The sequence below is a fragment of the Ruditapes philippinarum genome, unplaced genomic scaffold, assembly GCF_026571515.1.
Source record: "Ruditapes philippinarum isolate M1 unplaced genomic scaffold, ASM2657151v2 ctg600_1_1_1_1, whole genome shotgun sequence".
NCBI classification, from domain to species: Eukaryota; Metazoa; Mollusca; class Bivalvia; order Venerida; family Veneridae; genus Ruditapes; species Ruditapes philippinarum.
Genome location: NW_026855782.1, coordinates 76,897 through 103,759, shown reverse-complemented (window position 1 = coordinate 103,759; position 26,863 = coordinate 76,897). Strand labels below are relative to the sequence as shown.

General features: G+C 31.4%; 1 protein-coding gene across 4 annotated transcripts in view; it reads right to left on the bottom strand.

Annotated features, from left to right (window-relative positions):
- The window catches only part of LOC132744365 (guanylate cyclase 32E-like), a 104,425-nt gene that overhangs the window by 31,990 nt on the left and 45,572 nt on the right, over positions 1-26,863 (bottom strand). The window contains exon 1 of one of the 4 annotated variants that reach the window (XM_060733051.1): positions 18,474-19,547. The exons of the other annotated variants lie outside the window; for them this stretch is intronic. Within the exon in view, the coding sequence (XP_060589034.1) occupies positions 18,474-18,842 (369 nt within the window). The 5' untranslated portion in view covers positions 18,843-19,547. Of the gene's footprint in view, positions 1-18,473; positions 19,548-26,863 lie in introns of those variants that run through there. 4 annotated transcript variants of the gene reach the window in all.

Genomic DNA, 26,863 nt, shown 5'->3' with positions numbered 1-26,863 from the left:
AAATAAGTGCTTATGTAACCGCTGATAATGAGACAGTTAATTGAAATATTATCTTGATATTTCAAATATAGAGCTATCTAAATATCAAATAGTTTGCTATTTTATGCAACCTTCCCAAAAAAATCTATGGTGGCTGATTCGTGCCATTCATTTTTCGCACTGCGACCTCGTCAAGCGAAACGTCAATAATAAACAATTTAAAATGGCGGGGGCTCGGAGCGAAGTAATCTTATTCGCGAGTTTAAAAATAAAACTTCATTTAAGATTTAAGATATAAAACGGCGAGGGCGCGAAGCAGAAACACATAAATGAGCGCCCCCGCTAATTAGTGTGTTTTCGCTACGCGGCCCCGCCATTTTAACTTGTTTATTGTCGACTTTTCACTTGGCGTGGTCGCGAGACGAAAACACGCTAACTAGCAAGGGCGCGCAGCGGAGCTTTATTGATTAAAGTTTTACTTCTTAAATCTTGCCCTGCACCCTCGCTTATTAGCGTGTTTTCGTGCGTGCCCCCGCCATTTTAACTTATTTAATTTTCGACTTTTAGCCTGGCAGGGTCGCGTGGTGAAAACAAGAATGGCACAAATCAGCCACCATAAAATTAGAACAAATCCGAAAAGATTTATCTATGGCATGTTCCAAATGCTCAGTTCAGAATGATTTATATCAGCTTGATATTGCTTGAGTATATATGTTCTAGTGTTTAAAGCAAAAGCTTTCCCATGCAATTGAATATGAAGTAATTTTTGAGAAAGAAAACAACATTATAACAATAGTGCCAATTCGCCACTACACACTGAAATCATTTACGAAGAGACAAAGTAAAACGGGTAAGAAAAACATTGTTACAAAGCAGAAATAAATCATATATTTGTGACAGCATGACCTTTTGCTTTCGTAATAAAGAAAGCGCATATAACACTTGCTATACTTTGTATAAGGTATGGGTGATTTAATGAACGAAACAAAAACAAGCAAAACGACCATAAATCAAGCTGTTCAGCTTCTTTTTAAACAAATAGTATAACCCCTAAATAAGACTACTTTTGGTTCTGAAATAAAATGATCATAAAACTGTGGTGGTATTAATTTTTAATGGTCGTTAAAAGTATAGTAAGCGTCAATAGATACATTTGGGTACCTTGCAATTTGTAAGCTTTTGATAAATTATGTGAATTATAAATGCTGCGCCCTGATATTTAATGTAAACTATTTGGTGGCGCTCAATAATTTGCCTTTTGTAAAGAGTAAGGTAGTATAATAATACAACTATTCAGAGCAATCACAAAACAAATGTAAATAATGATGTTTCCCGTTCATAATAATTATTCAATAGCCATTTCTTCTAAGCACAGTATAAAATTCTGGAAACAAAGTGATCCCTCGGAAGCATTAATCACAACAAAATAACATAAGAATTGCAGACTCGGTTTGATTGAGTCTGTACATGAGGGATAATGAATAAGTGCAACATCCCTCACGCCCCCTAGCACCGGCTTGAGCGGTACTCAATTCTCAACACTTTATAGTGTTGGCATCAATAATCCCGAAGGACCAGAAAATATAACAACACTTCAATATTATGTAGGCCCTTAATCAAAAGATATATTTGTGAATTTAACTGAATTAACCATTATATCAAATATTGTAAAAGCCATATATTGTTCGCATAACAATGGATGAATCTTTTAAGATAAACCATTTGCATTATTTTCATAGCTTTGCTTTTACTAAATTGTGTTATCCACTGCGGACAAACTTGTTGGATGATCTGTGTTCAACAAACGTAAATGTTCTAAAACACACACACACACAAAAGGAGTAAGAAAATATAAAAACAAAATATAAAAAACCCAACAACATCAAAATTCATAATACATTATTATCTTATACACTGGTGTTATTATCTTCAGGAAATATGTGTCAATTTTCTTTACTTTCGTATGTTATGAAGTGTTTTTTATCTCACGTAATTCACAAATACGCATGTCTTATATTTCAAGACTTCTATGATTAATTCAATTTATATCCTGTAATAAATTTTCAAAAACACTTAATCAAAATGGATAGAAAATGCTGATTAAATTTAAAGCATATCAAACCATATTATCTCAACAGAAACTCATTTAATACTAGATAGTTATTTAAGTATGTATTACTTTTGTCTGGGAATTGAAATCATTACAGAAATAGTTCACAATTAAGACAAAATAAAAGAAAATTGTTTTTTCTATTGGTGATCATGATAAACGTCAAAAACATGTTTCATCTGGAGCAATAAACATATTGCCTCTTTTTGCCTTTTAAAAAAAGAATTAAATCCGAAAAGTGATTATCACATTTTCAGCATTATCAGCGTATACGTTGATCATGTCTATCTAATATTGTTTTGAATTTGTATTATACATATAATAGAAATGTATTTACATATATTTGTTCAGCAAAGTATCCAAAACATCATACTCTGTAAATATCAATATTGTATTTTAGTAATCACTCCATCAAAACAATAATATAACAAAAACAACATGTTTCCTTAATTTACTCGCATACTACATTTCAAACAACTGAACATTCCAATGAGACTCGTTTCATTTGGTCAGTCTTGGACTAGTACAAATAGCAAATGATACTTAATTTTTCTTGACAGTGACCAAACATGGCGCCTAGTTTGATTTTTAAAACCATGCGTCGCTATTTTTAAAAGTCTTTTAACTGGCAAATGTTTAACATAATAAAAATCTTAACAATTTGAACAACTAATAATTAAATTCATTTTCGCATTATTTTGATTATAAGGACAATTGAGAAAATGAGATGGTTTCGTTTTTTGTTTTGCTTGTCTGTTGTTGTTGTTGTTGTGGTGGTGGTGTTTTTGATGTTGTTGTTATGTTTGTTTTGTTCGTTCTTTTTGTCACTTTACTATTCACATAATTATTATAGTTTCTTCGTGAATTATCAATCGACATTGCCACCCACTTTGACTGACATACTGTAGATTGCATTTATTGTCTTTATTACCGCTTCATATTATTTAATTAGCTTTTCATTCGAGTTCGCGACCCCTTTTAATTGCAATAATAAATTATATTGTTCCGATTTAGAACATTTATTCCACTTTTGGAAATGTGGATGATTTAAATACGATGACGATGTATGAACACAGATGTTTCTAAATTTAAAATTTCATTTCACCACATATAAATATAGATTCCCCCTTCAGGTCGGTGCTATGGGGTGTGTACGATGGCTTAAATTTACCAGTACCGTTTATCAACAAACTCAGGACACCGATCATGCAACTATTTCAATTTTAAAAATATGGTCGTTCTTTAAGGTTTCCATTTTCGTTCATTTTATTAATTATTCGGTTGGAATAATAACTTTTGTCATTTGATAATTAAGAATTGTTATTCATATTAGATTAAGTTTCGTTACAATTGAGTCTGAAAAAACAAATTGAAGTACTTTTGAGAAACATAATGTGCGAATTCACTACATCCAAAGCACTTTAACAACTTTGAAACACTTTCAACTTTCCAACATTTCATATATGCGAGAAAAAAAAATATTATAGCAAAGAAGCAGTTACATGTATCAATAAACCACTGACAATATCATTACCTCAAACCATATTTAAAGTAATCAATATTAAGTTATTGTCATTGCGCATGAAAAAACCTCTGCCGGTTATATTCGGGCAAATATAATTTTTTTAAACGGGAAATACTAGATATAACACATCGTAAAAACACGTTTAATTAAAATATATCTTGGAGAGTTCGTGCAATTTTGTAAAAAATACTTGCTCGAGATATATCATAGTTTATTTTCTCAATATCGTACAATCGTTACGTTATCCGGTTGATTTATTGTTCCAGGTTTCTACAGCAACAGGTAGAGCTGTTTCATGTTCTAGAATAAATCTGATAACGTTTGAAGATAAATGATGGGCTTGCAAAACGATGCTGCTTAACGATAATTAAATAGCATTCAGGAATCACCTTTACTTGTGCATCTTCAATTTCAAAATTTAACGATCGCTAACCTCCCTGATTGATGTTTTATATCCTGCCTAACCTGAAAATTAAGAGTGCTTGAAATAGAAGAAAAAATAATCTAAGAACGCATTAAACAAATAAACGATGTGAACAATGATTGGAGACGTAAGCTACTTCTGCCTGCTAATGTCAGAACATACACCACTGTTTTATTTTAATTATCCCATATCAAGTTCGATGGGGGAAGTAATTTGTTGACACTTGTTTTACCAACTTGAGCGTCCTACATATTATTAGCGAATGTAATAACAAACTTACTTCTTGATTCTACACCTACGTACTTTTTACTTTATTGTCTGCTTGAAATGACACTGAAGTCGAATTTATCAAGTTAACTTGGTAACATGTGTCCTCTGTTACTATCTGCAGGGCTATATATTACACGAGCAGACGATTAAAGCCTATGAATTGGCTCAATTTCTCAAACCAAAATAAATTGACGGTACCAAAACAAATATTAAAAAACGACACCTTCAAAAGCAGAAAATGGTTATTAATTTGTATATAAATCAGAACATCAAAGCGAATTTCCCTTTCAAATACAAAATTCGAATGATTAATATATGTCTGGTGTAAATTGTTTCATAAGTCATGTATCTATTTTGTTGGCTGAAACTAGTGTATTAAAATACAATACTGCATTACTTTAAAAAAAAACTAACGGCATATTTCGTTGCAATATAAAAACACCATTATAACAGATGGTCATTTATGTATAACAGTATAATAAACGAATTGATGATTATACTCATATAATTATATAACTGAAACTATATGTTTTGTATAACAACTGTATGTATTGTAATATTAAAAGAAATAAGATTAGTTTCTTAAGCAATATATTAAATTATGCAATGTAATATATTGACACAAGGGGTAAAAACCACCTCACCTGCAGAGCTAAGAGATGCATAGACTCTACTTATTGGAACATATTTAGTCGACTTTAACGAAATTGTTTTGAAGCTGCTAAGTATTTTTACTTCCAGGTCAAACGTCTAATCACGAGTCTAATATCATTTATTCAGGAAAAGAGCGATTTTATATATACAAAAGACTGTCACGAATGATGAAGCTAAATGTTGGTGTGTATACGAATTTGATTAAATATGGGTACTACTAATATGATTTAAATCTTTCTAAAGCGAATGGCATGTAATCGAATAGGAAATGTTAACGCTGCAACGGCGTCCTCAGTTCGACGGTTCATTGACACGGACAACGTGTGGTCGGTCACACACCGGTCATCTTAAAAATGTATTAAATTACAATGCTTCCGCTTTGTTCAATCATGAACTCATGAACTAATATGATGTAAAACTAACGAACTTACATATATTTATTTTTGTTCGTTAATATTCGTACGTTTTCCGATTTTTACCTTATATGGTTATGGTCAGTGAGCCATGCACTGACTGTATACGTAAACCAGTGTTATAGGTGTATTGGTCATTCGACGCAATACTGGGCAATAGTTAACATCAAGTTTACACGACACAGTATACATGTCAGACAGCGAGATAGAGAATGCTGGTTGTTCACGTGGTGGAGCTTCATTACCAGGAGAAGGCGGTAAGTCCCCGGGGGATTCTGCTATAGAAGCGTTTTCGCTATTTAAAACTTATCTTGACTCTCAGTTAAAAGATTTCAAGAACGATTTAATTGATATTAATCAATCTCCTCAGACCAAGAAAACTGTGAATTTGAAAAAGGAATCGAATAAAATACAGCATGCATTTAATTCCGATATTTTAGAAGGTTTGGAAGCTTTACGTAGACAACGTTTACCACGTGCTTCGCTTGACATTGTTGACAGTTTAAGCACAAAGTTGAAGCATAGGAATAAGCTTATTCAAGTGGCAGATAATTCCCCTGGGGGCTGGCTTACCGTACAAGAGTACGAGAAGCCCCAATTAGGCTCAGACAGCGAAGATGAAAAGAAACTCAGGCAGGCTGAAGCCAGGGCCGTCAAAAAGCTTAAAGCTTCCAAACCTAGTTCTAGTTCGTCTTATCATCCTTATAAGAATGTTAATTCTTCTTCGGTAATGCTGTTCAAGTTGGATTTCGTCGGGATGACGATTCCTTTCGCCGAGATTCATCGTGGGGAGTTCCAGCTCAGTCCTTTCGTTCCCAACGCCCCAGCACCGGAAAAGACATGTGCTTCTCATGTGGTCAGCGAGGTCATTTCCGCGCAGAATGTCAAGCAGCCGAAAGTCAACGTCGAGTCAGGTACTACTACGCCAAGCCGTCTGCGGCCTCAGCCTCAGCAGTTGCAGACTCCAAGCCAATCGATAAATGATGAGTATTTTGATTTTTTGTTAGATAAGGACTTTTTTGAGTATGAAGAAAGTCATTTTTTGCCGGACATTAAAAATTTAAAAAATGTTAAAGGCAGATTGAAAACACATATTGAATTTTGGAAGTTAATTGGCGCTAATCAAGAAATTTTAGATACAATATCTTTTGGTTACAAATTGCCTTTTATTAGTGTTCCTACACCTTCTTTTTCTAAGAATAACAAATCTGCTATAGACAATTTAGATTTTGTAGAATCTGCTGTATCCGAGCTTGTAAAGAAACGTTGTGTGATTGAAACTCCTTTTAAGCCACATACTGTTAACCCTCTTACAGTTTCTATTAATAAACAGGGTAAGAAAAGATTAATTCTAGATTTGAGGAAAATCAATTTGTGCTTATGGAAGGATAGTTTTTCTTTTGAAGACTGGTAAAGTTGGTTTAGAATATTTTGAAATGGGCTCTTTTTGTTATAAATTTGATCTCAGTCAGGGTTATCATCATATTGATATTTTCCCTCCCCATCAAACTTTTCTAGGGTTTTCTGTTAAAGGGAAATACTACTGCTTTACAGTACTTCCGTTTGGCGGTAGTACTTCCGGTTTTATTTTTACTAAGGTGTTACGTGAAATGGTTAAATATTGGAGGACGAACGGCATTAAAATTGTTATGTTCCTTGACGACGGGTGGGGTACCAATTCCTCTTACGACAGTACTTTATCAGATGTTAAGTTTGTCAAAAACAGTTTGGTAAAAGCTGGTTTTGTTATTAATGAAGAAAAATCAATATGGGTACCGATTCAACGTTTAGAACGGATTGGTATTTTTTGGGACAGTGTTAATTTTTTCTATAAGAATACCAGATAGGAGAATAATAGATTGTTTAAGTCTTTTACTTTTCATTTTAGATCACCAGCACTTGGTGTCCGCCCGTATTTTAGCACAATGCGCCGGTAAGATCGTTTCTATGAAACCAGTTTTCGGTAATTTGGTTAGATTAATGACACGGTTTATGTATATAATAATAGAGAGTAGAGTTTCGTGGGAAGGTCGTTTTACATTAGATCAAAGCCATCCATGTTTACAGGAAATAAATTTCTGGTTAAACAATATCGAAAAATATAATAACAGGCGTTTGTCCGGATACGTTCCTGTCGAAACTTTGGTTTATTCCGATGCTTCGGATACAGCTGCTGGCGCTTACATTGTTAATTGTAGAAATAGCGTTTTTCATTCAGTTTGGTCGCGGTGTGAAATGCTTAAGAGTTCAACTTACAGAGAACTTAAAGCTGTCCGGTTAGCTTTGAATGCATACGGGCACCTGTTACAAGGTAAATCAGTTAAATGGTTTTCCGATTCGCAGTCATGCGTTCATATTGTTCAAAGCGGAAGTACTAAAGTCGATTTACAAAACGAGGCTGTACAAATCTTTAACACTTGCATACAGAACAATGTGGATTTAAAAATCCAGTGGGTTCCAAGAGAATATAATACAGTCGCGGATAATATTAGTAAGTTTTCAAATACCGACGAATGGGAAGTGTCAAAAGCATTTTTTGAGTACATCGATTCTATGTGGGGACCTCATGATATTGACCGTTTTGCAACTTTTAAAAATCGCAAAACATTGAGATTTAACTCTCTGTTCATGGATGTTGACACTGAAGCTGTCGATTGTTTTACTCAAGACTGGGGCTCAAGTAATAATTGGCTGGTCCCCCCTGTATACCTAGTTTCTAAAGCAATTTTGCACGTTTTGTATTGTCGCGCACGTGCTACTCTTATCGTTCCAAAATGGCCAAGTTCACCTTTTTGGCCAATTCTCTTCGGTTCTTCCGGATTAAGAATTGATGCTGTTCATGAAATTCTCGAATTTGATAATCCGAAAGATATCTTCACCAGTAACATCTCAAAATGTATATTTGATTCACGACGTTTTAAAAGTAAAGTTCTGGCTATTAGATTCGAATTTTAATATACTTATTCTTTATATATGTATACGTGTGTGTTAACGTATGTAAAAAAAAAAATAAAAAAAAAAATATATATATATATATATATATATATATATATATATATATATATATATATATATATATATATATATATATATATATATACAGCATAGATAAAGAGTCCCTGTGTTATTCTGTGTTTTAAAAGAATGTCGCGGAATGCGACGGTCCGCTGAATGCGGTATGTGTGGCGAATGTCCGCAAATAAAAATAAACAAAATAAAAAAAATTGTGGAGGTTTTTCCTGTCGCGGAATGCGATTGTCCGCTTAAGGCGGTGTATTTATTGGGTCGCGGAATGCGACTTTCCGCGGAATGCGGAGTTGTTTGGTCGCGGAATGCGACGTTCCGTGCAAGGCGGATTTATAAAGTTGAATAAGGCTACGAAGTACGAACCACGCAAGGTGGATTCAATTTTGAGTCGTAGACAAGTTTTAATATTGTAAACTTTACTATTAAGTTTTGCACTTATTTGATTTTCTTTTTGTTTATACATTTTGCAGATATATTCAAAATTGGATTTTGGAGGGATATGGATTATTTAAATGTTCATCCCGATCTGGAATCAGCACACAAAAACATTAAATGTCTTTGTAAAAATGCAAAAGCCAAGAACACTTTAAAAAGCTACGAAGTTTATTTCAAAAGATTTTGCGTGTGGTGTCAAAAATATGATTTTATTCCCGTCCCTTGTAGTGATTATACGTTATCATTGTATATTTCCCATATGCAGAGTGATATTCGTTCTGAATCCAAGTTAAATTCAATTTTGTATGGCATTTCGTTTGCTCATAAGCAAAGTGGTTTTAAAGATCCGTGCAGTTCAAAACTTGTGAGTTATGTCAAAGATGGCATGCTGAGGTCTATTGGAAAGACACATCAGTCTAAGAAACCTTTAAATAAAACCGACATTGAGAAAATAATTACTACATTTGGCAACGATAATTGTTTAATAAACAAACGTTTTGTAGCCATGTCCGTTTTAAGTTTTTATGGTTTTTTGAGATTTAGCGAAGTAGTTTCTTTAAGAAGATCGGATATTGTATTTGAAGAAGATTGTATTAAATTAAAATTGAGATCTTCTAAGACTGATCAATTTGGCGCCGGTGCCTCAGTGTGTATAGCTAAAACAGGAACCGATTTTTGTCCTGTTCGTTGCCTAGATTATTATTTAACAGCTGCAAAAATACATGATAATTCTGACGATTTTTTGTTTAGAAATGTTTATTTTTCCAAGAAAACCGGTATGCACATGCTAAGAAAAGGGAAAAGTATTTCCTATTCAAGAGCTAGAGAGATATTTGTAAACAAACTGTCATCCTTAGGTTACGACAGTAGCAAGTATGGGTTACATTCATATCGGTCGGGTGGGGCTACTACTGCAGCTATTAATGGCGTAAGCGACAGATTGCTAAAGAAGCATGGTCGCTGGAAAACAGAAGTTTCTAAAGACAAATATATACATGAAAGCGAAAGCTCTAAAAAGTCAGTTTCTTTAAAAATGAGTTATTAAATTACTCCGTGCCCGTTCTTTTCCTTCGACGCTTTGTCCAGTATTGGTCACTCCTATTTAGTCGTTGTTGTCATTATTCCTTACGATAATAATGTTTAGACAATAAATGATTTATGTTTGGCTGAAGGAACTGAAAGAAAACATAAATATATTTATTTTTGTTCGTTAATATTCGTACGTTTTCCGATTTTTACCTTATATGGTTATGGTCAGTGAGCCATGCACTGACTGTATACGTAAACCAGTGTTATAGGTGTATTGGTCATTCGACGCAATACTGGGCAATAGTTAACATCAAGTCCCACCCACCCGACCCATATATGAATTTGCTCGTTAACAGCGTTCTTTTTAGCTTATAAAGTTAATGAATCACATATTGATATTTGTTGATTATATACATGTATTACAATATCTTTATCTGTTTCAGATAAACAATTTTCTGTTGTTTCAAGTGTGACAGTATTAACGCGTGATTGTGCAGTACGTGTGTAGCGGTTTCATGAACTGTTATCGCATTAAGCGATTGTTATCGCATTAAGCGATACTTGTGTTTTTCCAATCTGTTTATGTATAAGTGCACGGACACATTTACCACTCATTCTTCGTGGTTATTTTTTTTTTTATCATGAAACTAGTGTGCGTTTGAGTTTATGTATGTTTAATAAACGCTTTGTCCAGTATTGGTCACTCCTATTTAGTCGTTGTTGTCATTATTCCTTACGATAATAATGTTTAGACAATAAATGATTTATGTTTGGCTGAAGGAACTGAAAGAAAACATAAATGAATAATATCATCATTTATTTAGTCCTTTAGTTATGACATTGTACTGGTTATTAGACTAATTTAAAAAGCAGAACCTCAAGAAACAAAACAACCGAACAACAAAAAATCATGAATCCCGGACTTTCGATAAAGAAAAATATCATCATGCCTAGCGCAAAGTATCGGTAAGAATTAGTTGATCAGTTATACATTGATTATGACTGATATTTGACAGTACTTAATCAATTCGGGTCGTAAATAAAGAGCTTTTAATAACTGGCTATTGTACTTACCAGTCAAATCAAATCACAATAAAATATGCCTTTTATCGAGACCCCTTTTACATTCCATTTATGTCCTTCCCTTATAAAATTTTGATTTTGTAACAGAAATCAAGGTTATTTCGAAAAGGAAATGGAGCATAAAAGATAAAAAAAAGGCATTAAGCATGCATCAATTAAATGCACATTTGGTGGGAAACGCATGTGAAAACCATTCTCTCAAAGGTCTTCTGTTATTTAAACAACTATTAATTTTGATTGTATCGCGTAAGTAGTTGGTGATATATTCCAATTTGTATTATCACTTAAAATTACTTAAATAGATTATTTACATTGACTTGGCCTGTTTTCGTTAAGCATTTGCTTCTACATTGTATTCTACAAAGCGGTGTATGGAAAAATATGTCATTAACCCAAAATATTGTATCAGATCACAAAGATAATAAGAACGACTTACATAAAACCATGTCACAATGTCGATTGTTAAAATCAGAACCACAGACACTTAACAAAGTATGTAGCTAAGGCGATTTAATCTAATCAAATAGATTTTTAGAACGAACTCAAGCGGCAGCAGGATTTTTTTTATATTTGTTTGACAGCGGTTTTATTTGATATTTGGCTCACATTGGGGTTATATTTTATGCAAATATGTTTTTATATTGAGTTTTGAGAGGATTTTTAAACTGCTTACAAGTATTTGTGTCACTGTGAAGGTTTTGCCTAAGTGTTATTATGCATAGTTATTACTGTGCCACAGTACTTTGGTTGAAGTATATAGTTCATAAAATTGCAATAAATCATGTTTAAACTGTGCAGATTAACAAAATCATTTGACAAATATCGACTTTTTGATATGAGATGGAATAAAATCGAACTATCAAAACGTTAACAAAATTGTAAATAAAGAAAAAAAGTCATATTTCAATAAAAAAACGTACAATGATTATATAAGTAATCATATAGAAACTAGATTTACAAAGAAATGCATCCTTTTCAACATCTATACGACATATAATTCAAACTTATTATAAAACAGTCAAAAGTAAAGGAAAAAAATATGTAAATATCATTTAAAATACCTATTTTTTAATTTTGAAATTGGCCGAAACAGTGAATTCAAAGAATTAAAAAATAAAGCATGTTATCAAAACTGAAAAATGGGATATGGATGGCATTTCTTTATAAAAATGTGTGCATCTTGTTGATCTGTATTATTGAGCATACATACAATTTCATCATACATTTATTCGTAGATAGGCCTATTGTACATTTTCAGATACTTGAATAGACATATAATCAAATTAGGTTTAATTAATTCAGTATGATACAACAATTGTTTAGCGAACTATTTCTCCTCAAAACTCAATGAAGATTAGCACTTCATAACACATACTTTAACATAACATTTGAACACGTTTATCAAAATATGATTTAAATCTAAGCAGCTGTCTGAGCTATGTGTTAAACAATAAAAACAATAAAACATTATTAATTCATCTTCAACTTTAAAAATTTTCATTGAAACACTGCAAAAGGTTTTTAGAATTTAGTTTAACGTGTCACAAATATTCTTAGTTTAAGCTATAGTCATGATTTATCACAAAAATTGTATTCTAAAAATGGCTATTACGGAAAGCAAACTTTTTATATGAGCTACAAAATGAGTTTGATTTCCGGTGAAAAACCATACAACGGTAATTTTATCAACAAAATATATGCACAAAATGTGATAACTTACTTTATTAGGTTAGTATGTTGCCCATCCCTAATTGATTCCTACAAAATCTAAAAAGTTCTAGAAAATACCAGAATAAGTTTATAATTACTATTATGTCAATATTTGGAGTATTGCAAGTAGGGCAGGGGAAATGACCTAACTTTCTTGCACTGAAAATCTGAAAAAGTGGCAAACAGGGGAAAAATTGAAAATTCTGTAGGCTCAATTTGATTGAACCGGCCAGAAATAACGCCAATTTATTGTTGTTTATGCATTTTTGGTACAAGCTTGTACAAAGCTGAAGATATTGGGGATTTATGATATTAAACTATTGGAAGATATACACTTATATAACACTGTTACAGATACCCGAATGTAGTTTAAATTAGTGCTTTCAATTGATTCTTGTTTTGTGTAAAGAAAAGTATAGTTGAAAGTCGAATTAAGACGTAAGTGAAATATTAGATAACTAAGCGTTATTGTGGTATTTATAAACGATTGATCATTATAATTATGCAGGACCGATTGTTCAAGATAAACCAAATAAAATGCCCAGAACATGATTTACATATATGTGAAGAAGATAACATAGTTCATTTGTCTTAATTTTACCTAGGCAATGCTATTAAAATATCATCTTAAAAACTACTTCATTGCAACAAAATCTCATGAAAATAAAAGAAAACTCAAAACCATTAAATGATATTTAGCCTAAAATCTAATTTGTTTTAGAAAATAAGAAATAAAAATCAAAGATCGGAATATTTTCACAGTATGTAAATAAAAGAAAATATGAATCATCGATCAATAAATGATTTTACATTTTAACCTTATATCATAAAAAAATATTTGAATTGTTAACATTTTATCACTGTAAAATTCATTTGTTTCGCACTCTTGCAAAGTTGATGTTCTTTTTTTTGAAATATCATAACGAGGTTAAGAGAGGTGTGCGAAAAAGGATGCATGTAAAGATGATTGTGGAGAAACTGCTCTAACGTTATCAATGCTATCTGCTTAATTAAAGTTGCGCAGACAACGCCTGGCGCTTATACCTATAGGTATTGCTAAATTATCAGAGCTGAAATCACCACTATGATACCAATATCACAACATAGACCGTTGGTTTTCGATAAATATATCTTGTAGAATCATGTTGGCATAGAAATGTAGAAAATCATTTCCTAAAATATATATCCTTTGTAATAAATAACATATGTAATGTTGATAACAACTCTTGATGTTCTTGATATTTATTGATTGTTATTCAGTTGTAAATAAATCATTTTATTCTAAATGAAACTTTAATACAACCCTTACTGAATTATTGAAACACCAATGTTATCTTAATTATGATAACACAGATGAATTATTAATGTTTTGAAAAGAATGTTTACTGTTTACTGTTTTACAATGAATTTTATCTGTCACCTTGCATGAATGCAACTTTTCAAATTCAACAGTCTAATATCACGTGAAACTGTTATGGTGAGCTGTATAAATCTAGAGGGTATCATACTGAGTACTAAAACGAGGTAACATTTCCATGAGATAGATACGAAGTGTGAAAAAAAAAGAAAATATAAGTTGCATGTCGAAGTAACATTTATCACATTTCATCTTTTTGTTGTTATTGTTAGTATCATGTTTATGCAATAAACAGATTTCAGCCAATATGAAATTAAAGTACACACATGTCATATCATGCATAATAGCCTTTCTTTACAATTGTCATATGGAATAACTACGTATTACATTTCTTCAAGCTGGTACAATGACGTCATTTGTATGTGCTGACACATTGATAAACAATTGTACATCTTCTTTTAGAAAAGTGTTGCCAATTTTTAGCGTTAATGTAAATGTCCATGCCACAAAACTCAAGTCAGATAAGACACTTTGTTTCGTATTGTAAGTTTGGATGGCAATTCTAATGCGCTATTATTAGACGAGATTCACACTCAATAAAGCAACTCAAGATGCAAAATATAATATATCAAATTATTTACTGTTTCTTTCTACATGCATTATATTTATTTTTCTTATACATCATCGGCTTGAAGTGACATTTGTCTAATTAATCAAGATTCCTGTCGACATTTGTCGTCTGCTTTTAACACCTTTGTAAACAAACAGATTATACAACATCAATTAACTTAACATGAAAGGAACCCTTATGGGTTGCATTAGATTTATAAACAAAAGCTTGTAGCAGTGTTCCTCTTGAAATAGACATGTATATAAATTTGATTTTTAATCACGACAAGCAAATTTATATACGGATTGTTTATAGAGTCAACCTATTAAATAAATGGTTCTCATATACAAAAAGGATATTGTTTCAATGATTAGATTAAATTCATGCCATTGATTTTAAGTGTTTTAATTTTGAATACCTACCAAAATGAAAAGAAAAGTGAAATAATCCCATTTTTATACCATTTGAATGTATATTTGTAGCATTTATTATATTCATTACATAATATAACAGCGAATATTTGATTCATTAGTACAATTCATCTTTAAAAGTAAATGGTGAATTCACAATGTTGCACATTCCGATGCGTATAATTAGTTTCATGTCTATATTGACGAAAAATGCTATCACAAAAACGTTCACTTGGCATTATTTTGAACAATCAGGATTATCTAAGTTTACTTAGCAAGAATCTCTGTGTTGGTAAATCATAGCAGGTGCAAAACGTAGAACCAACTAGATCAAATTAAATCACGTTTTGTACTATCAATCTTATTATTATTATCTCCTTGTGAATGAAGATTTTCACTGACTTGTTAAATAACTCCTTCAGTTAAATGATTGTTTGAATCATTAGCGTGCTGATTATACTTATCTACTTTGTATGAGTTTGTTTAATTTACCTACAGCGTTTAATTAAAATGTTCATGTTTAATTTTTGTGGATTTAAGCAATTTAGATGTATATTTAAATTAATTAATTCAAGATGATAAATTATTTTGCAAAAATCAATTTTAAGATTTTGTAACGTTCATTATTTGCTCATAATTCAGTGGGAAGAAAAAAAACAAACAAAAAAAATTCATAACAATTTACGCTGGTCTTTTTCTTTGGATTTTAAGACACAACGAGCACTGTGATGCATCGACTTTCCAGGTTTACTGGTAAAGGAAGGCATCAGATGCCCACTTTGCTTTATTTAAAGCAGGAGTAATAAAGCAAGAGCTGGCACCCTAGTATACACCAACGCCGCAAAAAACAATTCAAAGTCCTTTGTCGCATTAGAACACAGAGTGGTGGGGGAAAGTAGTTTGAAGTAAACGACATTAACCATTTAGTCATGGTTTTAATACTGGAATAAAGCTGAATAAAAATAAATAAAAAAAACTATGTCTTGTACTTATATATGAAAAGACTATTCATTGATTCATGGACATCAGTCAGATCGGAAAGCCCTTCCGATGATCAAATCGTTAATATATCTTTGACATAGATATTCTTCGTAATTCAAGCTATTGAATAATAGGTTATGTTCATTCATGCATAATTTGAGAAAGATAACAATGAATATGATACGTTTAAACCTAATATTAAAATGAACACAATATATTGCAGATCTTATAAATGAACATCTGTTGCGCAATCGGGATCATGTTCTAAAAAGCTGCACTTTAGTAAGCCGAATATCAATAAAGAATGTAAACATCAAATTATTTACACACGTGTGTAATCGTCATACATCTTTTTCAAGAAGTGTTGGCCACCAACGAATGGTTTGAAAAAACTAAGTAATCAATAACACTGTATATTTGCACTAAAGGAAAAATTTAAAATGTAGTTGATAGCTTCAATTGTAATCAAAATTTAATTGCCGTCTAGTTGTCTAGTATCATCTTAATGATTGTTTATTTTTTGTGTAAACATATTTGAATTTATACACAATAATGAAATAAAGAATATGTATGTAAGATGCGGTACCTGTTACTTATGGAACTAGGCTAATGTAATATGTTTTATTTAATTTCGTTTTTAAAGTGTACTTTACTTAAAGTCGATTTTTGCATACTTTACTCCGGCAACAACGGCATACATAGATTTTACATCTCATATTCCATTATAATGAAATATTATGTATATTATGGTGCTATTTATAATATTAGTTAGTTTGATTTTTAGAAGGTTACATGACACTATAAATAAATGTTCGGAAATAATACCCGAGCCGCTTGGCGTATAAGCTGAAAAGCTATGTGACAAACGTGCAGCATTATAATATTCGTAACATTAATTAATCGATCGAAATCTTGAAAGGATGTCTGTTTGAATTGGTTTTTTTTATAAACAAAAATCCTGTAATAGTATAAACTTAATAAATAAAAACGTTAATCATAAGCTTATCAAATTGAATAATGTATGTTGTTCATATTTTCAAATATTTTGTACTCTTTAATATGAAAAAAAAATGAAATTACAATAAGTCAATATTTCTTCCTATTGATATCAAGTGTATTTATCGGACATAACATAGGGCAGTATCCTCAAATATTTATTCAATTACGGGAAAAGATTGTAAGAAAAAAGCACCGTAATGGGCATTTCGAAGTGTTAGTAAACTTGCTTATATTGGTTTTTCCACTCGAGTGAGCAGCCGTAGCTGACAGTGAACGCATGTGTTGATATCTTGAACATTTTCATATCACCCCCGTGATGGACGTCACGCGGGTTCAGTGACACAAACATCAAAAACAGAGTAGTATAACGAGTTTTATTTGGTAAATATGAAACGCGTGATTCCGCTTTAAGCACTCGTATTTAACTGAATGAAACCTAAGAATAATTGAATAAAGCATTGCGCCTTATGTCGTTGAACTGGATGAAAAAGGATAGCATAACAAGTGTAGTACTTTTTATAAATAATACCATATGTTTACAACTCTACTTAAAGAACATCAAAATACTACTTCCTTGCTCATCATGCTTAAGTATCTAAATTGTGCGCTTATACATTATAAAAATATCTTTATCACGATTCTATAAGGTATGCCATTAAGTCCAAAGTGCATTTTATTTGACCGCAGAAATGCTAGTTTATATCGTTTTAAAAGCAAGTAAAGATCATCTTCAAAAGCTCTGAAATACTTCATCCTGTATTTGAAGAGGTTGAAATATTCTTACCAACAACATTTAGTCAATATGGTGGTTTTTACAAATGCATTTGTATGAAAGCGATGCAGTTTCAAAATATTCAATTAAAAGTGTTTCTATAGTCAACTAACTCTCTGAAACAATTCAACCTGTTATGAAAGAGGTGCCGTATTTTTAGGCTTTCGGGAAATCATGTTATCAAATCCATTTAATTTGAAATGAGCCTTATAACAAAAATATGTCCAGTGAAGAGAAGATATTTATATAAAAAAGCGAAAAAAATTGGAAATAGGGGTTGTCAACGCTGTTCAAATGGGTCATTTCGGCTTCCCTAATATACACTATATCCAAATAAATTACTTAAAACAAAAGGTTCTTTTTATAATTCATTCTTCTGAAGCTTGATTTTTTATATTTTTTGAAAAAAAAAAAAAGATATATATTTTACTCCCACTTCGTGATGCGTCTTTAAATGTATTGTTTCCGATGTTAAATCCAACATAGCAGAGAAAACGTCATTCCATTTTCCGTAGGGCGGATTTGTTACAATATAAGTATACTTATTTCAATGATATTTTATAAGGTTTTTATATATTTCTATTAATTGGACAATAATTGACTGCACAATTATTCTCATTCAAGCAAATAGGTCTTTATTATAATAAGTTATACATGAACATTTTCGTTTTAAATGTTTACTTACATATGCTATCATTGGCAGGTTCCATGCAGCCGCTATGTTAGACTCGCAATGACAAGAAACGTCCGGACCTATAAACCCAACGGTGTTATTCCTATGGTGTTCTGTCATGGCATTAATTGCATTTAATGAATTCATTCTTGTATCATTATATAAGAACTCTAGCCTATATCCCTCCAATAAAGTCGAATTATTGTTTACATATTCCAGTGCTATAAAATAAGCCCCGGCAAATAATTTAGCATGTCCGCTGGTTGAGCCAAGAAATGATAATTTTAGTGGTATCCTATTATCACACTGCATATATTTTAGATTTAATAGTAAAATGCTAAGTAATAAACTTAGTTGCTGATATTTTTGTTTTCTCGCCATTTTAAAAATCCAATTTTTAATGAATATTTTATTATATTTCCAACTCCGTGTGAATCAAATATGTATGCTATGAGGAAGCATTGAACAGATTTAATTAATATCCATCAGCAATAGAGAAAAAAACTCGCATCTGATCCTGGAGCGAATGGTAATGTCGAACGTAAAAACCATTTTATAAAACACTAGCAGATTTGTCCTAAAAATTTTCTTTTAATCTTATCTGCTATTTAGTGAAATAGTAATGCTTCTTTCCAACTTAATGTCTTGTGAGATATTTGTTACTTTATTCCATCTCCATCGTTCGATCATACTAAAAGGTTTGAAGAATTTTATTCTTGTGCGTGTTATTTTCTCTTATCTCTAAAATACATTTTTCATAATATGTCTTTGTCACAGCGGGAACCGTTGTCACATGATAAATTAGGACACGTGACCTAAATAAGGTGTCGATATTGTAACCCATACGTATCCAATTAGTTATAGTATACATTTATTAGTCGACATATCATTGTTAAGTTCCATTTAATTTTTCAAGCGTTTTTCCTGTTAAATGCAATGCCTAAACAAGAACGAATGGTACTTAAAAATTGGTTCGGTATATTAAACAAATAACCATCCTGAAAAATATTTAAGACATAGTTAAATTAAACTTAATGCACGATTAAGGTGGTTGCAGTTTTTCACCAAGTATAAAATATAGTAGTAAAACACGTATCGGTTTATACAGTGAAATATTCTCTACTGCCGCTCGAGGGCCAGCAGACAATGTTTAAATACAATAAACGGCCAATCGAAAATTGTTTACTCTTAGCGGTAGCGGAAGAGTGTTCATATTTGAATAATTGAGACTTTATTTGCTCTTTGGTTAACACCGCGTTGAGGGGTTTTAAAGCTACACTGCCTTTACGTTTTAAGAATTGAACATAATACAAAAACGTCCCGTTATTGCGGTTACCTATATTGCAATTAACGCTCTTAAAATTTGATTTAAACTCAATATAATAATATGTTAAAATCAAACATCGATTTTTTTTCTTACACAGTACCCGACAAAGGACACTATCGTTGTATTTTCATTTAACAGTTTGATCACTTAAAGTGCTTTTGAATTTGATAGTGCCATATTTTTAAATTTATTTCAAACTGTTTAACCAATGTTTATAACTTTGGTAAGTCATAACTGCATTGAAATAGACAACACATCTCTTATAGTTTTTAAATTTGCAAATCAATATTTAAGACCTTTCTTAAATGCAATGCAACAATGATCTAGAAAGAAATTAGCTATATTAACATATAATGTTAAACAGTTTGTCTGTCATAGCAGAGTGTGAATGTGAGGAGTTACCAGGTCAAAATGTAAAACAATCTAGAAAGGCACGAATCCTTGAGAACAGTAAAAATATAGATATAAACTATTTGAATATCGCTGGCTCGGTTTAAGTGAGTCTGTTCATGAGTAATAATAAGATGTGCAACAACTCTTACACTCCCTAGCACCGGGTTAAGTGGATTTTAATCATAAATATCGAAATCGATCATCCAAACAAGACCAGAAAGTATGAGACATAACATGACTTTGTCAATGGTTTCATTTTTGCTTTAGGTTCCAAATAATTTGTTTGTTTGTTTGTTCCATTTCACGCCTTTTCCCAACAGTATTTCAGTCATATAGGCGGGTAGTTTTCTAACCATCGTCCCAGGAGAGTTACACCAGTACTAGACTACCTTCCTCCGTGCTATACTACCAAAGCATCACCCGGGTATCGAACCCACGCCAGAGAGGTAACTGGATTAAAAGTCATCGACTCTAACCCATCGACCACGGAGGCGGGATAGGTTCGAAATAAAAAATTAAACTAAATGCGCCGAAAACTAGATGAATTTCCAATGTATTTTATCATTAAAACTAATGATAATTGTTTAAACCATTTACATTGCATGCATGTAATTTTATGAACAGTTTTGTAATAAACATTTTAATATCTTATTAACAGTTCTAATTTTTTAATGTTTTTCTTTGATACAGTTATAACTAATTTGCTGTTACCTACTATCTAAAATCGGTTAAAAACCCTACAATAAATATTTACTTTAGGACAGTGTCAACGATTAAAAAACTATATACCTTGACCATATTTATGTTATTTTGTGGGAATTGGCTATAAACTTCAAGGTCAGGCTTACGTTCAAAGTCGGAATGTTTTAAGTGCACTTTAAGATATTTACTTCGTAAACAATTCTTCTGATTTCTTTTGTAAGAATTTAATTTAACATAAAAATTGTTCAAATAAAGAGAAAGTTTGTGAGAAATATACAGTATTTACAGCTTTAACTTTTTCACGGATTTCTTTAGGTTAATGATCGATTTTTTTTCTTTTTAGATAATATATTTATTTTACAAATTTTTTAATAATCATTCGAAATAATTTCCTAAAATTTTAAAAAGAACAAAAACAAAATATTTAAAAACATAAAATACTCGTAGCCCCTTTTATAAGGAAAAATTCTGACTTTCCCCTTTTTGGTTTGTTGGTTTAGGCCCCTTTCTTAAAAATTTTTAAATTATAATAAACAAAAAATGCAAATAGGGGTTTTTCCCCTTTTTTTAAATTTTTTTATTTGAAATTTAAAAGGGGAGGGGTTCATCTGTAAAGTAAAAATAAATTTGGCCCAAAAATTTGGGGCTTTTAAATTTACAAAAAATTTTTCCCATTCTATTTGTTTTTAATTTGGGGAATTTATTTCTCTTGTATATTTTAAGCCTTAGATAAAAAAAAGGGGGGAATTTGATTTTTTAATTAAAATGCGGAAAAAAATTTCCAAAAGAATTATTTTTTAAAGTGAAAAAAAAGATAAAAATTTTTGTGAAAGTTTCTATAACAATTTAAAAACAGTAAAATGATGTTGTTTGATATGTAAAATATACTGACAAATTTCTTTTATTCTACGAACAGCTCAATTAGGATAATAAGAGGTTGGCGCGATATTACAGCGCAAAACCTTTATCATATTGTATGAGTTAAGGTTTTAAGGCCTCAACAGACGGTAGGATTTAGTTGTACAACACTAATTACAGATAAGATGTACAATTTTCAAAGCAATACAACACTTGCAATCAGACGGTAATTCTGCATTGTAGGAATCATCTCAGGTTTCCTTAAAAAAAAGTTCCCTCCCAATTGATCCCTTACATACTTTACTCACTAAATTTTTTTTTTCCATGAGCACCTCCATTTTTAAAAAAAAAATGTTATTTCTTTTTTTAAAGTGCAGCCTGACCGAGACTCAAACCTGGGACCCTCGAAATACCGTACTGCAGCTCTACTGACTAAGCTATCCGGCCGCCTTCAAACTACCTCCCCTCCCCTAATTAGAGAACAGTTCAATACCGTCACATAATCATTTTCGGAATAATTTGGGATTCGAACCTAACAAAACTTTCGGTCTCCTGAAGAGTTTTTCAACATCATTTTTACCCCATCTTACTACTATGTTTACCTTTTAGCCCTAATTGTTCTGGAATTTCATTCATTATCCCCATTATCGGGGGATAATTTGGTAATTTGTTATTCTGTTACTTGTCATTGTGGAGGTCTGTAGAAATCTGTACGACAAGATTTTCAAAATAGAACATGTCCTATCCTTACATCTAGGCTGGAACATACGATACGTTATAGTACATCCTTCTAGACTTAAGGTTCCTGAATTCAAGAAATAGTAGCCTTCACACATGAAGATTTGCCTGTACATCTTAGTTTTAATTGATGTTGTCTTCAAAATCCTACCGTCTGTTGAGGTACTAGTCAACACAGTTTTTAATTTTAATATATGATTTTCAAACCAGTTTTGACTCAAGATGAATTACAGTGCAGCGATTGTATATTTATGTAAATCTCTTGCAAACTGTTCTAATAATGATGATAACAATTCAACAAAAATCTTCAGAAATATTGCATTACACTTTTAAACATACCAAGTCGAATTTTATTATATTAGCAGTTGGAATTCTAAACAATGACGTCAATTCTACATTCAAACGGTATGTTAATAAAACGTTGTTTATAGGTTCAGAATGTCTCGCATAATTGAATTATATCCTCGGGGAACAGCGATGTTAAACAAAATGTATGCATATTTTGTCTATCACCTAAAAATAGAAACATTAATTCATATATTTGCATCATGTGGTGATACAGAGGATTTAAAATTCAATGGAGGAAAAGAAACTGTTAAAATTACAAATATGATGTTAAAATTTGCCTTGTCATTATTGCAAATGGTAATTGGTAAGATAAAACACATTTTTTAGTTATAAGGTCGCTCAGTAAACATGTCTGACCAGTGAACATATCCAGAAGGAAATTTAATTAAGCAATTAAAAAAATTATTTTGTCAATGAAATATGCATTAGAATTTCGGGAGGGGAACACTTTCTCTATTTCAGATAATATTGTAAAATAACCTCATCAATTGCACATAGCGCGTTAATGATTACATCTCGAAAGAAGAATAGCAATGTCTAACACAATATTAAATGTCACAAAAACATATTTTTCTCAGCAAATCTAATTATATGCATGCATATGGAATGTATTTAATTAGTATTCTGTCTAAAGTAATTCTAACAAACTCCTGATTTTTTACAAAAAAGGATATTATCTCAAGAATCAAGAATAACCTACAGATAAATAACAATATATATCCATCCGAATGTAATACTCTTTAAATTAACGCAAGATCAAACTAAAGTAAAATAATGATTGTTTATAATTAATTTTGAATAAATTCTGACTCTAGATTCTATACTTTCAGTTAATATATTCCCTGAAATTTAGAATTTTATTGAGTAATTATGTACTTGGGGCATTATAAAAAGGTGCAATAAACCTCACGACCCCTAGCACCGGTTTGAGCGGTACTGAAATATCAACACATAAAAGTGCTGAAATCAATGATCCCGAAGGACAAAAAAAATATAACACCACTGAAGTGAAGAACGAGGCAACGTTTTACAGGTGCCACATAACACTTGACACCTGCTGTTGTGAAGTATAAAGTGAAAGAGTGATACCTCGGAGGCATTTATCCCAACAAAAATACATGAATTACGAAGGCGTGTCTGAATCATGAACGTTTCATCTTCTCGCAAAAATATACGGCTAAGTTTTCGTTTTTATAAGGTTATAGTTTCAAAATCGCCTGTGCAATGGTCATGAGGTCTATGAGTATCAAATACTCAAAGCTATTACTGGTAATAAGTTATAGATAAATGCATATTTAAGTTGTTTGAACAATCAGCGTGTGAATTAAAGTACTGTCATATTTCATGCCGTTTTTCTATGTAAAGTATGTATTAAAGCGTCTCATCGATGTTTCTAAACGTAATATTCTTCTCTTTGCCTAAGCTCAGCAGTTGTGCTACGGGATATTTGTCAAATCCCATAAATATCATATTTTTCATTGTCAATATAAACTTTCTTGGTAAAATGAGAACAGTTCAATACCGTGACATAATCATTTTCGGAATAATTTGGGATTCGAACCTAACAAAACTTTCGGTCTCCTGAAGAGTTTTTCAACATCATTTTTACCCCATCTTACTACTATGTTTACCTTTTAGCCCTAATTGTTCTGGAATTTCATTCATTATCCCCATTATCGGGGGATAATTTGGTAATTTGTTACTTCATGTACTTGTCATTGTGGAAGGTCTGTAGAAATCTGTACGACAAGATTTTCAAAATAGAACATGTCCTATCCCTTACGTTCCTGAATTCAAGAAATAGTAGCCTTCACACATGAAGATTTGCCTGTACATCTTAGTTTTAATTGGTGTTGTACTTCAAAATCCTACCGTCTGTTGAGGTACTAGTCAACACAGTTTTTAATTTTAATATATGATTTTCAAACCAGTTTTGACTCAAGATGAATTACAGTGCAGCGATTGTATATTTATGTAAATCTCTTGCAAACTGTTCTAATAATGATGATGACAATTCAACAAAAATCTTCAGAAATATTGCATTACACCTTTAAACATACCAGTCGAATTTTATTATATTAGCAGTTGGAATTCTAAACAATGACGTCAATTCTACATTCAAACGGTATGTTAATAAAACGTTGTTTATAGGTTCAGAATGTCTCGCATAATTGAATTATATCCTAGGGGAACAGCGATGTTTAACAAAATGTATGCATATTTTGTCTATCATCTAAAAATAGAAACATTAATTCATATATTTGCATCATGTGGTGATACAGAGGATTTAAAATTCAATGGAGGAAAAGAAACTGTTAAAATTACAAATATGATGTTAAAATTTGCCTTGTCATTATTGCAAATGGTAATTGGTAAGATAAAACACATTTTTAGTTATAAGGTCGCTCAGTAAACATATCTGACCAGTGAACATATCCAGAGAGAAATTTAATTAAGCAATTAAACAAATTATTTTGTCAATGAAATATGCATTAGAATTTCGGGAGGGGAACACTTTCTCTATTTCAGATAATATTGTAAAATAACCTCATCAATTGCACATAGTGCGTTAATGATTACATCTCGAAAGAAGAATAGCAATGTCTAACACAATATTAAATGTCACAAAAACATATTTTTCTCAGCAAATCTAATTATATGCATGCATATGGAATGTATTTAATTAGTATTCTGTCTAAAGTAATTCTAACAAACTCCTGATTTTTTACAAAAAAGGATATTATCTCAAGAATCAAGAATAACCTACAGATAAATAACAATATATATCCATCCGAATGTAATACTCTTTAAATTAACGCAAGATCAAACTAAAGTAAAATAATGATTGTTTATAATTAATTTTGAATAAATTCTGACTCTAGATTCTATATTTTCAGTTAATATATTCCCTGAAATTTAGAATTTTATTGAGTAATTATGTACTTGGGGCATTATAAAAAAGTGCAATAAACCTCACGACCCCTAGCACCGGTTTGAGCGATACTGAAATATCAACACATAAAAGTGCTGAAATCAATGATCCCGAAGGACAAAAAAAATATAACACCACTGAAGTGAAGAACGAGGCAACGTTTTACAGGTGCCACATAACACTTGACACCTGCTGTTGTGAAGTATAAAGATCTGGAGAAAGAGTGATACCTCGGAGGCATTTATCCCAACAAAAATACATGAATTACGAAGGAGTGTCTTAATCATGAACGTTTCATCTTCTCGCAAAAATATACGGCTAAGTTTTCGTTTTTATAAGGTTATAGTTTCAAAATCGCCTGTGCAATGATCATGAGGTCTATGATTATCAAATACTCAAAGCTATTACTGGTAATAAGTTATAGATAAATGCATATTTTAGTTGTTTGAACAATCAGCGTGTAAATTAAAGTACTGTTGAATTAATATAAAACAAATGTACGCAAGTTCCTATCTAAAGCAACTAATAAGGTAGGAATCATGATTGACAGTTTACTATTCTAGTTGAAAATTCAAGTAATGGTTCGTGCAGTTGAAGAATTATTTTGACGGTTGAAAATTGTATATGGCTAAGAGCAAAATAAATACGTACTCGTTTGTCAATAATTAAACTTTCTAAAAATAGAACTTTAGGATAAAGTCTGCCCTTGAAATAAGCTTTAATCAAATCTAAAATAAATAAGGACTGTTTGCACTGAAATAAGGTGTGACTATTTTTTTGCACCGTAAAAACTTAAAAGTGTATTTTCTCGAGAGATCCATGAATATCAATAATCCAAAGATGCTGCCAAAAATAGATTTAGCGTCACATACAAAATGTATGCTTTTTACTTTAAAAGATTAAGCTTAAAACATTTTATGATTTTCTGCTAAGATATATATTTTACACTCTTGCTTAAAGAACATTTATTTAAAAACTAATATATTTCATATTTGGCATATTTGGATGCCTCTTACTTTGGGTTGAGTAAGGCATCACTTTTGTCAGATTCAAGTTAAAAAGTGTATAATATTGGATTATTCTAGACTTTGCTCATACAACCTT